The sequence below is a fragment of the Garra rufa genome, chromosome 18, assembly GCF_049309525.1.
Source record: "Garra rufa chromosome 18, GarRuf1.0, whole genome shotgun sequence".
Lineage (NCBI taxonomy): Eukaryota > Metazoa > Chordata > Actinopteri > Cypriniformes > Cyprinidae > Garra > Garra rufa.
In genome coordinates this window covers 28,410,322-28,425,973 of record NC_133378.1, presented here as the reverse complement: position 1 = coordinate 28,425,973, position 15,652 = coordinate 28,410,322, and the positions used below count along the sequence as shown (strand labels likewise).

General features: G+C 42.5%; 1 protein-coding gene across 1 annotated transcript in view; it reads left to right on the top strand.

Annotated features, from left to right (window-relative positions):
* Nucleotides 1-15,652, top strand: part of camta1a (calmodulin binding transcription activator 1a) — a 466,321-nt gene that overhangs the window by 356,407 nt on the left and 94,262 nt on the right. Inside the window, exon 6 of the mRNA XM_073823111.1 lies at nucleotides 11,357-11,428. Within this exon, the coding sequence (XP_073679212.1) occupies nucleotides 11,357-11,428 (72 nt within the window). The remainder of the gene's footprint in view (nucleotides 1-11,356; nucleotides 11,429-15,652) is intronic.

Here is a 15,652-nt window from a genome sequence, read left to right as displayed (position 1 = left end):
TCATTTGTGTAAAAAATAGTAAATACATCATGTCCTTATTTTTTTTACTCTAACAAAAGTTATAGGAGCGTTGTTTCAAATTCATTCTAAGGCCCAGCATATTAGCGTTAGCCGCGCTTATGCTAACGATTCACTACACAAACGGTGATGTTTATTTCAGTCTGACATTCAAATTGAAATATGCAATAATGCTCTAAATATGAAATTAAAATGAAACTTACCTTACTTGAACTCTTTCATTTGATCCCGGAGTCGATCTTTGAGGTGTTTTAAGTTTGATGTGTTTCCTCCTTTCGAGAGAACCTAGACGACATCTTTTGCAAATAGTTTTTTGATGATCTATGATGTTCGCCTTGTTCAGCCGCAAATCCAAAATATTTGGAGCAAGCCTGGCTCTTTCTTTGTCAACAAGTGGATTCAGAGCCGCGGCATCAGCAGCACCGCTGAATAGAGCGCAACTGTGCAGTGCGTGAGAGCGCACCTTTTGTATAGCGTATCAAGAACCGGGTTGACCGGATAGTCGGTACCACCGGTACTTAAGAAAACCTGGTACCGTAACGTTTTAATTTTTTTAGTACCGACTTGGTACCGAAGTACCGGGACTTTTGACAACACTAGAGCAGACAGTGCAAGTTTCTTTAAGGTGAAACAGCTCAGACTTACAGACTTACGTCTGGGACTAGGCTTAAGCCTTGTCTGTGAAACCAGGGGTAAAAGTTTAAAAGAAATAAATCACCGTCATTTAAAAATCTTCTCCTTGTCTTCTCTGTTTTAAATCTCACTCTTTCTTTCTGTTCGCACCAGGTTTGATGTCATGATGTCATAGGTTCTTGTGGGAAGCCTTTTAAATTTGTCATTAAAGGGATGTCATGATCGGGGCTGTGGATTTTCCCTCAGCCACCTGAGGTCGCTGTCCTGCACTGCACTCTGATTCATCACGTCTGTTTTGTCATTTACACTGATACACTCACACCTGCTCACAATTATCTGGTCTATAAGAACTCTCATTTCCCACTAATCATTCTGGCTGTATTGTCTTCTGTCTTGTGTGTTATGTTTTGTTCTTGAAATCCCTAGCCTTTGACCGTGTTCTTGATTTTGTTATTTTGTGTTTCAGTTTATGTTCAGTTTGTGCCGTGTTGGCCTTTTGGTTTATGTTTACTTGTGTTTTGTTTGATTAAAATATCCTTCCCCTGCATTTGGACACAGACCTCCTCCTTACTCCAACGTGACAGAATGCAGCCAGCAACGATGGGTCCAGCGGGGAGGAATATTTTTTTTTCTTCTGAGGAGGCGGCGGTGTTTGAGGCGGCGACCGCTCGGTTCGAGGAGGTCATTTACCTTCAACTGGCCGAGATGGAGGCCTGTAGGGCCGAGTCGGCGCGGCGGCGTTCCCGCTTTGCAGTGGGGGCGGAGTGGCTCTTCCGTGGGAAGGCGGAAGTGACCACTCTCTCTGCTCCGGACGCGGCGGTGACCGCTCTCTCTGCTCCGGACGCGGCGGTGACCGCTCTCTCTGCTCCGGACGCGGCGGTGACCGCTCTCTCTGCTCCGGACGCGGCGGTGACCGCTCTCTCTGCTCCGGACGCGGCGGTGACCGCTCTCTCTGCTCCGGACGCGGCGGTGACCGCTCTCTCTGCTCCTGATGCGGCGGTGACCGCTCTCTCTGCTCCTGACGCGGCGGTGACCGCTCTCTCTGTTCCGGACGCGGCGGTGACCGCTCTCTCTGCTCCTGATGCGGCGGTGACCGCTCTCTCTGCTCCGGACGCGGCGGTGACCGCTCTCTCTGCTCCGGACGCGGCGGTGACCGCTCTCTCTGCTCCGGACGCGGCGGTGACCGCTCTCTCTGCTCCTGACGCGGCGTTGACCGCTCTCTCTGCTCCGGACGCGGCGGTGACCGCTCTCTCTGCTCCGGACGCGGCGGTGACCGCTCTCTCTGCTCCTGACGCGGCGTTGACCGCTCTCTCTGTTCCGGACGCGGCGGTGACCGCTGACGTTCCTCTGGCGGCGAGGCCAGCTCACGTTCCTCTGGCGGCGAGGCCAGCTCACGTTCCTCTGGCGGCGAGGCCAGCTCACGTTCCTCTGGCGGCGAGGCCAGCTCACGTTCCTCTGGCGGCGAGGCCAGCTCACGTTCCTCTGGCGGCGAGGCCAGCTCACGTTCCTCTGGCGGCGAGGCCAGCTCACGTTCCTCTGGCGGCGAGGCCAGCTCACGTTCCTCTGGCGGCGAGGCCAGCTCATGTTCCTCTGGCGGCAGTGACCGCTCTCTCTGCTCCGGACGCGGCGGTGACCGCTCTCTCTGCTCCGGACGCGGCGGTGACCGCTCTCTCTGCTCCTGACGCGGCGTTGACCGCTCTCTCTGCTCCGGACGCGGCGGTGACCGCTCTCTCTGCTCCGGACGCGGCGGTGACCGCTCTCTCTGCTCCTGACGCGGCGTTGACCGCTCTCTCTGTTCCGGACGCGGCGGTGACCGCTGACGTTCCTCTGGCGGCGAGGCCAGCTCACGTTCCTCTGGCGGCGAGGCCAGCTCACGTTCCTCTGGCGGCGAGGCCAGCTCACGTTCCTCTGGCGGCGAGGCCAGCTCACGTTCCTCTGGCGGCGAGGCCAGCTCACGTTCCTCTGGCGGCGAGGCCAGCTACCGTTCCTCAGGCGGCGAGGCCAGCTCACGTTCCTCAGGCGGCGAGGCCAGCTCACGTTCCTCAGGCGGCGAGGCCAGCTCACGTTCCTCAGGCGGCGAGGCCAGCTCACGTTCCTCAGGCGGCAGCGTCCGCTGATGTTCTTCTGGCGACGAGGCTAGCTCGCGTTCCTCTGGCGGTGAGGTCCGCTCGCGTGGCTCCGCTGCATGGGCCTGGCCCGCCGTCCCTCCCCCTGATTCGCCTTCCTCCATTCCTCCTCCCTCCAGATTTTTTTTTTCAGCCTTGTGGAACGTCTGGAAGCCGTTCCTTGAGGAGGGGGTAATGTCATGATCGGGGCTGTGGATTTTCCCTCAGCCACCTGAGGTCGCTGTCCTGCACTGCACTCTGATTCATCACGTCTGTTTTGTCATTTACACTGATACACTCACACCTGCTCACAATTATCTGGTCTATAAGAACTCTCATTTCCCACTAATCATTCTGGCTGTATTGTCTTCTGTCTTGTGTGTTATGTTTTGTTCTTGAAATCCCTAGCCTTTGACCGTGTTCTTGATTTTGTTATTTTGTGTTTCAGTTTATGTTCAGTTTGTGCCGTGTTGGCCTTTTGGTTTATGTTTACTTGTGTTTTGTTTGATTAAAATATCCTTCCCCTGCATTTGGACACAGACCTCCTCCTTACTCCAACGTGACAAGGGATAGTTCCCCCCAAAATGAAAATTCTGTAATTAATTACTTGCCCTCATGTCGTTCCAAACCCGAAAAAACCTTTGTTCATCTTCGGAACACAAATTTTTATGAAATCCAAGAGCTTTCTGAACCTGCATAGACAGCAATCCTACCACGTTCAAGGCCCAGAAAGGTAGAAGGGACATCATTAAAATAGTCCATTTGACATCAGTGGTTCAACCACAATCTTATGAAGCCACAAGAATACTTTTTGTGAGCAAAGATAACAAAAATAACGACTTTATTTAACCATTTCTTATCTTCAGCGCACGTTCACGTACCACTCATAGCTTCAGAAAATTGAGGTTGAACCACTGATGTCACATGGACTATTTATGCATTTATCTATGTATTATAATGATGTCCGTACTATCTTTTTGGGCCTTGAACGTAGTAGTTGCTTTGCTGTCTTTGCAGGGTTAGAAATCTTTTGGATTTCATCAAAAATATTTTAATTTGCGTTCTAAGGATGAACGAAGGTCCTATGGGTTTGGAACGACATGAGGGTAAGTAATTAATGACAGAATTTTCATTTTTGGGTGAACTGTCACTTTAAATTGAATCAAAACTGAGAGTTACAAAGAAGGGGAAGGGTTTCATTGAATACTTTTTTTTTTTAACATCACCAGTACCCACTGGAAATATTATGCAATATGTCTACTCTGTGTTCTCCAGAAAAATAAAAACTCAAGGTTTGGAACAACGTGGGGGTGAGCAAATGAGCACAGAATCTCAATTCTGGGAATTTTAATTTGAACTACCCATTTAACCACTAACCCACACTGCATATAGTACACATACTTCAGTCAGTTGTCCTTGATGAATTGAAAGCACAGGGTTGTTCAGTATTCCACGGATGCTCGTCATGTGTGAGAGTATGCCGGGGTTTTGTGTGTAGAGGAGCAGAGGAGCATGAGGCCTTTGCCACCCCGCCATCCCATTACCTCAGCCTGCTCCGGCAGGGCTTTAACCTTGGCAGGCAGGCTGGAGGAGAGAGGGTAATTCTAACCTTAAAAACCTGCTGATTAAAGCTAGTTTTGTGGAATTCGATTCCACTTAATGCCTTTGGCCCTGAGCCCAGAGGCCTGGCATTAACATCAACAGACACTGTGTCTTCTGCCTGAAAGACGTGCACACACACTCGCACACATTTGTTGTACTGTCACAGGCATGAGTGTGGGTTGTACGCACACTATTCCTCCTCCTTATCTCTCTTTCTCTCTCTCTCAGCGTGCAATGATATTGGACAGCCTTAGTTGTACAATATTTCCTCTGTGTTATTGTTGTGTTTGTGATATTGATGTATGGCTGTGTTTACTTGTCCAGCTCGAGTAATTAATTCCCTCGTTCGGGGTCTGTGTATAAACAGTTTTTGTTTATTTTCAATGTGCAAAGTATTTTTAGAAACCAAATTACAATAAGGCTTTCTATTATGTGTAAGCGTTATTGTTCAGTGACGATCATGGTCTTCTTCCCTTCATTTAGTTTCACACAGCTGAAGTTGGCTAATCTCATTGAGATGATTCTGAATTGTGTTATTTTTGCACGTGTTTTATATATTGCATTGTGTTGTTTTATGCATTGCATTGCAATGTCCTGACAGTACCTTTTCCATTTTTCTGAAGATTTTTTTCTGAAAGTGTAGAGCTTTCTGCACAAACAGGTGCAGAAATGTTATCAGTTTGGAAAGGAAGTAGGAAGTGATTGGCTATGTGGCAGTCTGAATCGTAGTGACAGCCTGTTACTGCTTTAACTAGCCATTTGGGTTCGGCAGACCTGTTCTCCCCTGAAAGAGACTGAATAACTTGCAGGACAGGAGACATATTTGTGTCTTTGCCTCAGGCTCAATCCACAGCCCTGAGGCAGGTCTACTTATATATGCCTGATTGCTAATACAGAACTTGATCTTCTTAATGAAACAGTGACTCTGTAGTAGATCCGATGGCACAAGATTTCATAACCCGGACATACCTGTAAGCGTTTGCATGTCATGTACGCACTTAGTTATCCCGATCTGTTCAGTATTGCTGAAAGAAGAGTAAGGCATGACAAATGTACATGTTCGAGTGATTGGTAATAGATTTGTCTTGATTATCTACAAGGTCTCGGCTCACTATATCACTCTACGAGGTAATTCATCAAGTTGTCGCCAATGCGCTCTCAAATTGTATGATTGAGTATTCCCAACTGGATTCAGTGTCTGATAAATTATTCCTTGTGTAGCAAGTGCTAAGACAAAACTCTATCAAGGTTAGCGCGGGATTCGGTATGGCTGCTATACCAGACTAGACAAACACCCTGCAGTGTCTGGTTTCCCTCAGAGACTTATGGGCCTCTATCAGGGTAGGCATGATATTTAATTTGACGCAAATGAAAATAAGGCTGTGAGGTATAGAATATGAGTCTGTTTTAAATGGAAAGACACTACAGGCAAAATGTTGCCAGTGTTTTCTAATTTATTAAGTAATATAAAGAGATTTCTGAAATCTGACAAAAGAACATAAGTTTTGAACCTGTTATATACATATCTGTTCTGGAAATGTATGAAAATTAGTGCAAATTTCATTAGATAATGCCTCATTTTTATATTTAAACATAACATTTCAGAGGATTTTTAATACAAACCAGTTGTCTTAATGTACACTACCAGTCAAAAGTTTTTGAACAGTAAGGTTTTACATTTTTAACTCTCTTCTGCTTATCAAGCCTGCATATATTTGATCCAAAATACAGCAAAAGCAATCATATTGTGAAATATTTTTACTATTTAAAATAACTTAAAATATATTTTATAATGCAATTATGCAATAAAGCTCATTACTCCAGTTTTCAATGTCGCATGATCCATCAGAAATCATTCTGATTTGCTGTTCAAGAAACAATTTTATTATTATTATCAATATTTAAAACATCAGCATTTATCTAAAATAAACAGCTTTTGTAAATTAATACTCTTATGTAGCAAGGATGCGTTACAATAATGTTACAAAAGATTTCCATTTTTTCCATTTAACTTTTTATTCATCAAAGAAACCTAAAAAAAAACATCTACTCAGCTGTTTTCAACATAATAATAATAATAAATGTTTTTGAGCAGCAAATCAGAATATTAGAATGATTTCTGCAGGATCATGTGACTGGAGTAATCATGCTAAAAATTCAGCTTTGAAATCACAGGAATAAATTACATTTCAAAATATATTGAAATAGAAAAAATATTTGTGTCTGCGCCGATAGCCTTGTGGGCAGCTCGAGGACCTTTCCCGATCCCGCCCCCCACCTCTTTCCACTTCGCTTCCTGCCATGTTTGATCTATCCTATCGTAATAAAGGCAAAAATTCCAAAAAAATAATCTTTAAAAAAAAATAATAATAATTGTACTATTAGTACTGTTTTTGCTGTGCTTTGGATCAAATAAATGCAGGCTTGGTCAGTAGAAGAGACTTCTTTAAAAACATAAAAAATATTTTTATCTTTTAAAAACTTTCGACTGGTAGTTTACTCTGATTAATCATTTAAAGAAAGTATTACGATTTCTATTAGTTTAAATGTTTACCCTATTCACCTGTATTGTCTTGCACTATTGAATACTGTGCAATGTATTGAATGGACCATATGTCTGTTCCTCACAGCCTCATTTACATTCGCATCACATTAAACAGCATCTACCCTGATGAGGTTCATTGCGAGCATCCAGTATCACAACACACGTCGTCACATCATAAAACAGCAAATTGGCACCATACTTAAGATGCCATGGTCTGATTAAGAGTGCCTTCACACATCATTATGGGCTAATGAGAGAGTCTCACATCTTCGGCAGGTTGGACACCTTGCCTTCATTGCCTGCCCGCCTGCCTTGATTGATGGCTCAGCATAACACCTGCTATGACGACATGCACAATTAGCGTGTCCTAATCACAGCTCCACTGACCATGTAACATCTGACCAAAGTGTTATCCCCTCTGTTGACCATTACTGAGACCACATGGACCATAGTCTTACACAAAAATGGCAAGCATAAGCAATGACCATTTGCAATCTGATTGGTTGTGTTGTGTATAAGTCTGCCTGGAAACAAAGTAATTTTAAGAAGATTCCGACTTGATACAATGAGGTTTTAAAAAGTTTAGTTTCAGGCACAATAAACTACTGTAGATGTCCTTGAGCAGAACCATATATTCTGCGTATTATGCTCAGTATTTACTTTTGGACAGAGAAAAATTCTGAACACAATGTTAATACACATTTTTCACTGTGGCCCAGGAGTGGTCCAGTGAAGGTTGTTGAGCATTTTTAATAAAAAAATTAAAAAAAAAAAAAACTTTTGGTTTTACAATACTACATAGAGATAATCAGTCAATTAAGCAACCAACTTTACAATTTTTAAACCAATTGACATAGACTGACCCCACTATTTTTTTATTCCAAATGGCCAAAAAAATCTCATCTATGGTCTGTTTTAGATATGCATTTGAAACAGTTCGTAATTTGTAGTCTTGCTGTTGCTTCAAACAATGAGTAAGTCAGATTGAGAAATGGAGAGAAGTCCTGCGTGATTGTGGGAATATAATTATGCCTTAATTGCTTGCCATTTGATGTGCTGTCATTTGTCACAGCCCACAGACAGCAAATAATGGCTTCTGTCATTGTCAGTTTGTCACATTGCCACGCAGCCTTGAGAGAGAATCAGCAAAGAGCTGAATGATATTTGTCCTGAATTACTGATAAGCTAGTCTGCGTTAGAGGTTTACGGTTTTCTCATTTGCTTTGTTGTTGTGTGTATTATATCAAATGTTTTGGGAGAGTGCGAATTGGTCAGCATAACCTGGGTTTGTTTGTGTGTGGACATATTTTATAATTTACATCTATGCTTTGTTCAGAAACCTAATGACAGAAGACCAATACAAAGGCTGCCTGGGGCTAATTTATTTGCTCTCTAGTCCACACAGTGGGAAGAAGAATAAAATAAATTTATTAAAAATATAGTAGAAAAATGACACAAAAATGTAATGCAATAAAAATTAGCTTCAATTCAATAAATTCAAGAGTCGATCCTTCCTGTTTTGCATGGCACAAAAAGTTGCTGGTGATCTAAATCGCTCCAAATCATTCACATTTGAGGTTCAGTCACTGTCAGAAAGCAGCTGCCTATGTAGGCAACAGGCAGCTCGCTAGATTTTGTAACAAAGCTATATTGTTGTGTATGTGTGTAAGCTCTGACAGTGTGCAAACAGCATGTGTGTAGCCGATGGATGGTGCACATTGATTCCCGTATCAGCTCTGACAGGTGCTACAGTCTGACACGGCCCAGGCATCTTGTTTATGCCTGCTGAACACTTTGTGTATTTCTTAAACTGAGTAAACAGAAGCTGCCTGGGGCTAATTTATTCACTCTCCAGTCCGCACAGTGGGATGAACAGTAAGGAACCGCACACACCTGTCAATACTGCGGAACAGACGCTCACAGCGCTCGGACTGGTACATATAGCAGACATGCACATACAGACGTTATCTGTCAGATGGAGATGGAGAAATGTGTTCTTGTACGTTTGGATCCAGAGCTCCATGGAAGCCCTGCGTAGAAAGGCAGTGGCGTTTGATGGACTTTTGAAATGAAGAGGCACTGCTTCCCTTGCCTGCTCTGAGAAACCACCACTGGTAAAAAGCTTTGCAGAGATCTCCTCTGTCTATCTGCCCTCTCTCGGATTAGCAGAGGAGTAAGATGGAACCTGTGAGAGACTCTGGACCTCAATGCTCTGCTGACTATAGTGTTTGTTTGCTCAGGAGTGTCTGAGTGCATTGACATGGCCGGGGAATCTGTGTTAGCACAAAGACACACTCGCTTGTTTGTTTTATGCTGCCGCTGGTGCTAGAAAGAAAGAGAAAGACAGACTTTGACTGAATGTTCTGAATGGAAAACTGTCTTGTAATATGGCCTCACTACATTGCATGTTTAATTCAGCAATTTGCATACTGCTGCTATTACAAAAATAAAAATGCTTGTGAGCATTTTTGTTTATTTTTTCCCAGTTTTGTGGGGAAAAATATGTGACCCTGGACCACAAAACCAGTCGTAAGTAGCACGGGTATATTTGTAGCAATAGCCAACAATACGTTGTATACGATTTTAATTTTTATTTTTATTATACGATTTCTCAGTAAAGATCATGTTCCATGAAGATATTTAATAAATTTCCTGCTGTAAATATATCAGAACTTAATTTTTGATTAGTACTATGAATTGCTACGAACTTAATTTGGACAACTTTAAAGGCGATTTTCAAAATATTTAGATGGAAAGCTTATTTATTCAGCTTTCATGATGTAAAAATGTCAATTTCAAAAAATGTACCCTTATGACTGGTTTTGTGGTCCTGGTCACATATGCACTATGTACACTACCATTTAAAAATGTGGATCGATAAGATGTTTTAATGTTTTAGAAAGAAGTCTCTCATGATGATTAATTTGATTAAAAAACACAGTAAAAACTGAAGTATATTAGTACAATTATGATATATTTTTAAATGTAATTTATTGCTATGGCAAAGCTGAATTTTCAGCAGCAGTTACTCCAGACTTCAGTATCACATGATCCTTCAGAAATCATTCTAATATGCTGAATTGCTGCACAAGAAACTTTTTTATTATCAATGTTGAAAACAGTTGTCCTGATCATAATCCTCCTGAACTTTTGAACAGCAATGAATCGTAACTTTTGGCAATCTGATCAAATAAGTCATTACAAAAGTTGTAAAAATTCTGGCTGATATTAACCTATTCATAGTTCATTCGTCATACTAGACATGAAAGGTCATTTGGAAGTGCTTTGCATTTTGGGATACACTGTTCTGTGCAGTATGCTCTGTGTGTACTGCTCCTTTCAGTAAATGTCGTAGGTCAGCTGGGGATTCTGTGCATATAGAAAAATGGCACACTGTGAACAGCATACACTGGATAATAGACATCCATATTATTTTTCACTATGGACCCATATCATGTAGTATATTGATCTTTTAAAACCTTGAGTATATGTTTTTTTTATGCTTAATCAAAAGCAGTCGGTATATGGTTTTGTAGAAACCATCTTGCTGACCAGAGGAGAGTGAGTTTCTCATACAGAGATTTGTTTTGTCTCAAGGTTTGATCCTCCTATTTTCTATACCGTGTTAGGAATTGTCAAGGCTCTGATCTTTTGTAGAGCTCTTTTGAAACGTTATTGTGAAGAGTGCTACAGAAAAACGTATCTCTACCTTGAATTGAACTCTACAGTAGTTTTCATTTGCACACTTTGCGATTTTAACTTTGGTTTAGTCTCGCACAGCCAACAATAAACACATTCCTAATCATATTCCACATTAGCTTGTCATCGCGGTATAACGGTGACCTTAACCTCCCTTAGAACTTCAAAAAATCCATTATTTTATAGTGCATGGTATGTGTGTGTGTATCGCAGGCTTGTGTGTACACGTGTGCATACATCCATGCAAGTGTGTGTGTGAATGCACCAAGACTGCTTTGTTTTCCAATTCTCTGCAGGTAAATAAATATTCCCTGTGTGCATTGTAGAGGAGCCGTAACCATAGAAATGGATATTTGATTTATTCCAGAAAGAGCCAAGCTCTTTGGCTTGAGTGCTTGCAAACAATATGTTTGGGTAGAAAGCCGGCACCCAGCAACAGCACAGCATCACAGATGTCTTCTCAAAACCACATGACTTATTCCGGCCCTGGCAGACCTCAGAGTGTCCCGTCCGGTCTCTGGCCACATGGGCGAGAGTCGCTCCTCAACCTGTACTGGTCACTAGTGCCAGCAATGTTGCTGTTAGTTTTTGGATTTCTTACTTCTTTTATATAAATTATATATTACACTTTATATATAGAAATAGGTATTTTCTAGACAGACCCTCCCTCATAACCCCTACCATGACCTTGTTTTTCAGACTTAGCCTTTGTGTTCTCTACTAACCATGTGTTTCTGTGTGTTTCTTTCCCTAGTGTCTGTACGGCTGTTACGTCCACTCCTCCATCATCCCCACCTTCCACCGCAGGTGCTACTGGCTTTTACAGGTAAGACTGGCGGAGACTTGGACACCTGTTGGGAACTCAGTAACCTATTGTTATTTTTCTGAAGCCACCATATTTTTTACCGCTCTTTCCGCCTTTTCATTTGGAGCTGAGCCGCACACCTTCAAGTGTAATTCAGCTGTAATGGAGACAGGCAGGGAGATTAAACGTAACCCCTCAGTCCGCTGGAGCCTGAGCTCACAGACTGATCAAAGCTAACCTCGAAACTACAGCCCAGCGCAGGGAGAGGTCCAGGGAGGAATCGCATGCAGATGAAGCCTTTAAAAGAGCACAGAAGATAGATATTCATGCTTTCAAGACATATACTAGGGATGGGCTCGGAAGTGACAGCAGCCATTAGTCATGAAACACAACAATTGCATGACTTTTTGCACATCTAAAAACATTTCTCACTGATCAAAAGGCAAAATGATTCAATAATCTGAATTAGTATCACATTTTTTGATTAACAATGTGGGTCAAATCACTAGCCGAAGTTTAACAGGTGTTTGTGTAGATCTCAAACCCTAAAGATGAACAACAGCAACAATAAGGCTTGACTTTGCAGTCACTAATTAAAATGTTAAAAACACTGTTTTCTAGGGTTCACCGATACAAAATGCTCTTAATTGGAAGAACATTAGTGATTCAGCAGCATCTTACTTATTACAGGAAGGTGAAAGCCTGCGAAGCAACATTTCTATCTTCACAGAAATATTATTCTTAGTCTGTCCCATGTTTTCTCGGTATCCTCTGAGCTGACTCATGTTCTGCTTCACTGCTGCTTCACAATTTCTGTGTCCAGGATAGAGCAGGTTGTTCCAGCATGACTTTGTCTTACACATATGGTATCAGTCTCCGGGGCCTGGCGGTACCTTCACTGTTTCCCAGTAGTCTCAGCTTCAGACAGACCGCCCATTGTCCGTTCGCTGACTGTCTGATACATTTTGCATAAAAATCTCATCAGTTTTGCCATGTTTGTAATCAAATACTTGAAAGATATCTAAAGTTTTGTTTGAGCTGCTTTAATTAGTAAGTTTACTTTACATAGAGCTTTTTTCTAAGTTGCTTGACTGCTCAAAAGTTTGGAGTCAGTCTATTATAAAAGAAATTAGTACTTTTATTCAGCAAGGCCACATTAAATTGACCAAAAGTAATCGTCAAGACGAAAAAAAGAAAAAAAGGTCTGGCTCTCAAATCTGATTAGCCGAGGGGTGTGTGATATTTATATGCAACTATTGCAGAAGGGTCAAACGCTCATTAATGCTTCAGAAGAAAAAACGATGCATTAAGAGCCGGGGTGTAAACTTTTGAACAGAATGAAGATGTGTACATTTTTCTTATTTTGCCTAAATATCATATTTCTTCATTTAGTACTGCCCTTCGGAAGCTACAGAAGATACTTGCATGTTTCCCAGAAGACAAAATAAGTTAAATTTGCCCTGATCTTCAAATTCCAAAAGTTTTCACCCTCCAGTTCTTGATGCATTTTATTTCCTTTTGAAGCATCAGTGAGCTTTTAATCTTTTGTAATAGTTGCATATGAGTCCCTCAGTTGTCCTCAGTGTGGAAAGATGGATCCCAAAATCATACAGCCATTGTTTGAAAGGGTTCAAACACAGAAATTCTGGAAAAAAAATAATTTGTGGAACCTGAAGAATTTTTCTTAAGAACAGTGGACAGTTTAACTGTTCACTAAACTAATCACTAAACAAAAAACACAGCTGTGGATCATTCATCAAAGAAACACAAAAATATTAATTTGAACAGCTGTTTTCAACATTTATAATAATGTTTCTTGAGCACCAAATCCGAATAAGATTTCTTAAGGATCATGTGACACTGAAGACACTGAAGAAGGCTGCTGACAATTCTGTATTGCGATCACAGGAAGAAGTTACATTTTAAAATCTATTAAATAGAAAACATTTTAAATTGTGTTTCACAATATTACTTTTTTTGTTCAAATAAATGCATCTACATAGAGAATCATTTTTAAAAACATTTTTTTTAAATCTTACCAACCCCAAACTTTTGAGCGTGAAGTGTAACTGTAAATATAAAGCAAACTCACGTTGATCATTTTTACATATGAGTCAGCTTTTTTTGTGGGCAAGTGGGCATCTATTCTGGCTCCCAAGCCAAAATAAGATGCTAATGTGGAACAGGCCTTTTGTTGTTGAGTCAAAATTCTGTCTATGCAACACTTTCGTCCCAGAGTGCAGATTCACAAAGGTTACATGGATGCTAAGAATGCACATAACCCAATCCAAGTCACAGCCTCAAACGATGACACAAAACTCCATTTTCAGGGAATGTGATCACAGAGAGGGAGCGAAAGAAGCGGCAAGCATATAGAGAGCAAAGAGACTGCAAGTGTGGCTGTCTTTTTATCCAGTCCAGATCTTCTTTATTGAGAAAAGTCTCAGTAATAAGACAGGGGAGGAGAGGAGGTAATGAGAAAAGAAGCCTATGAGGAATCTCGGCACTCCTTCCCTCTAAAACGCTTTTCCCTCAGATAGCGGCTCATTCTTCCAGGCATGTCTCGGTGGTATTGCGCAGCTCTGCTCTTCTCGCTCTGCATAACGGCAGAGATCTGCTGAGGGGACGTATTATCGCCGCTTACCCAGAATGCGTTGCACCTCGTTGGCCCCTCTGAAAAGTTCTCACTCACGCAGAATAGACTGTCTGGGAGAGGGAATGACTGTTTAGAGATTCGAGGTGTTAAGGGCATATTATCTCTCACACATACAGCGCATACACACACTCCCTCTGCGACTGTCCCGGTCCCGCACTTGATTGATTTAATCGCTCCACGTCTCATTCTCTTGTTTAGTGCTAATCGAATGTAATTCCTCAGCTCTCCTTCTTCATCTAATCCTACATTACGGGGCTGAGGTGTGGCGGCCGGGGACACGGACCCGGATATCATTATTATATTAATACGACTGAATGTGAGGCCACACTTCATTTGTCTTCCAGGCTGGCAGATCTTTAGAAAGTGGTCAATAGCCTTTGCCGAGACCTCTTTATTGTGCAAGAGGAGAGCTGTGCTATGTTGGGGAATGAAATGACTCATAAGACAGAATATTGTCCAGATTAATCAAGAAACTGGCAGCAAACCTGCAACCGCCTCCACCCCCATGTCTCTCTCTCTCTCTGTTTATCTCTCTCCCCATTTCTGTCTTCCTCCTTCCCTCCCCAGCCTTCTCCCCATGATTGATGGCAAGGTATGGCTTCTCCGTTGAGGACCCGAATGAGTTGGACCATCTTTTCCAGTATACATCTCCCTGTCCCACTTCACATACATGCTCATTAAAATAAACAAGCATGCTCATATAGAAGGAGAGATGGATGCTCTTGTTTTCTCTTCACGATCTGTCTTACACACTGTGCCTGTCAGACCCACTAAATTTGGCATAGAGCGCCAACGTGTCAGGAGCTGTCCGTGATGCTTGAAAACTTGTTAAACTGTGATCAGTTATTCAGCTAGATGCACTTTACAGACTTGCTTTCATTTCAAAGCTTCGTGACATGCTTTGAAATCTCACCGTTGTCTAAATGTCGGCCCTGGCACGCATGCATCGTGCTTTAAAGATCGATATTGCATTTCCATTTTCTGACCTATCTGATGAGCTGAACCCCCTCACCTCGTCATCTTCTCTATATTTGTTTGCGGCCGCTAGGCTGGTGTAAATTAGCCTGAGGCGTGAGGCAGACTCTTCCTTTTTGTCCGGACAGGCACCGCTCTGCATTTATTTATTCATAGCCGGTTGTTTGTGTAGCCACACCAAATGTGTGCTCGGCGCGCCCCTGACCGCACACTTCCCAGGCCCAGAGTAATGTATATTTAACGTTGCTTACGCTCCCAGACAGAGTCATTTATGAGACGAAGCTTCATTAGACTGTTTTAACGGATGGGGACATTAATACAGCCCGTGTTTGCTTGTGTTTGTTATTGCCGGATTGTTTAGGGTGCTGAATACACAAAAGAGAAATGATGGCGTATTGATTTCGGGGCCGTGGGATTAATGTCTGTTATGAGGTGCCGATGTGGTAAGTTGAAAGTTTATGCTGTCGCATGGATCAGCGGCTGAGTATTGATTGAGAAGGCTTAGGCCTCGTGGCTTGCGGCTACTGTAAGAGAACAGGTGAAGAGGAGTTTGACTTTTTATGTCTGGTCGCTGGCCCTGGATGTGTGAATTATACGGTGTAGGAATATTTGGA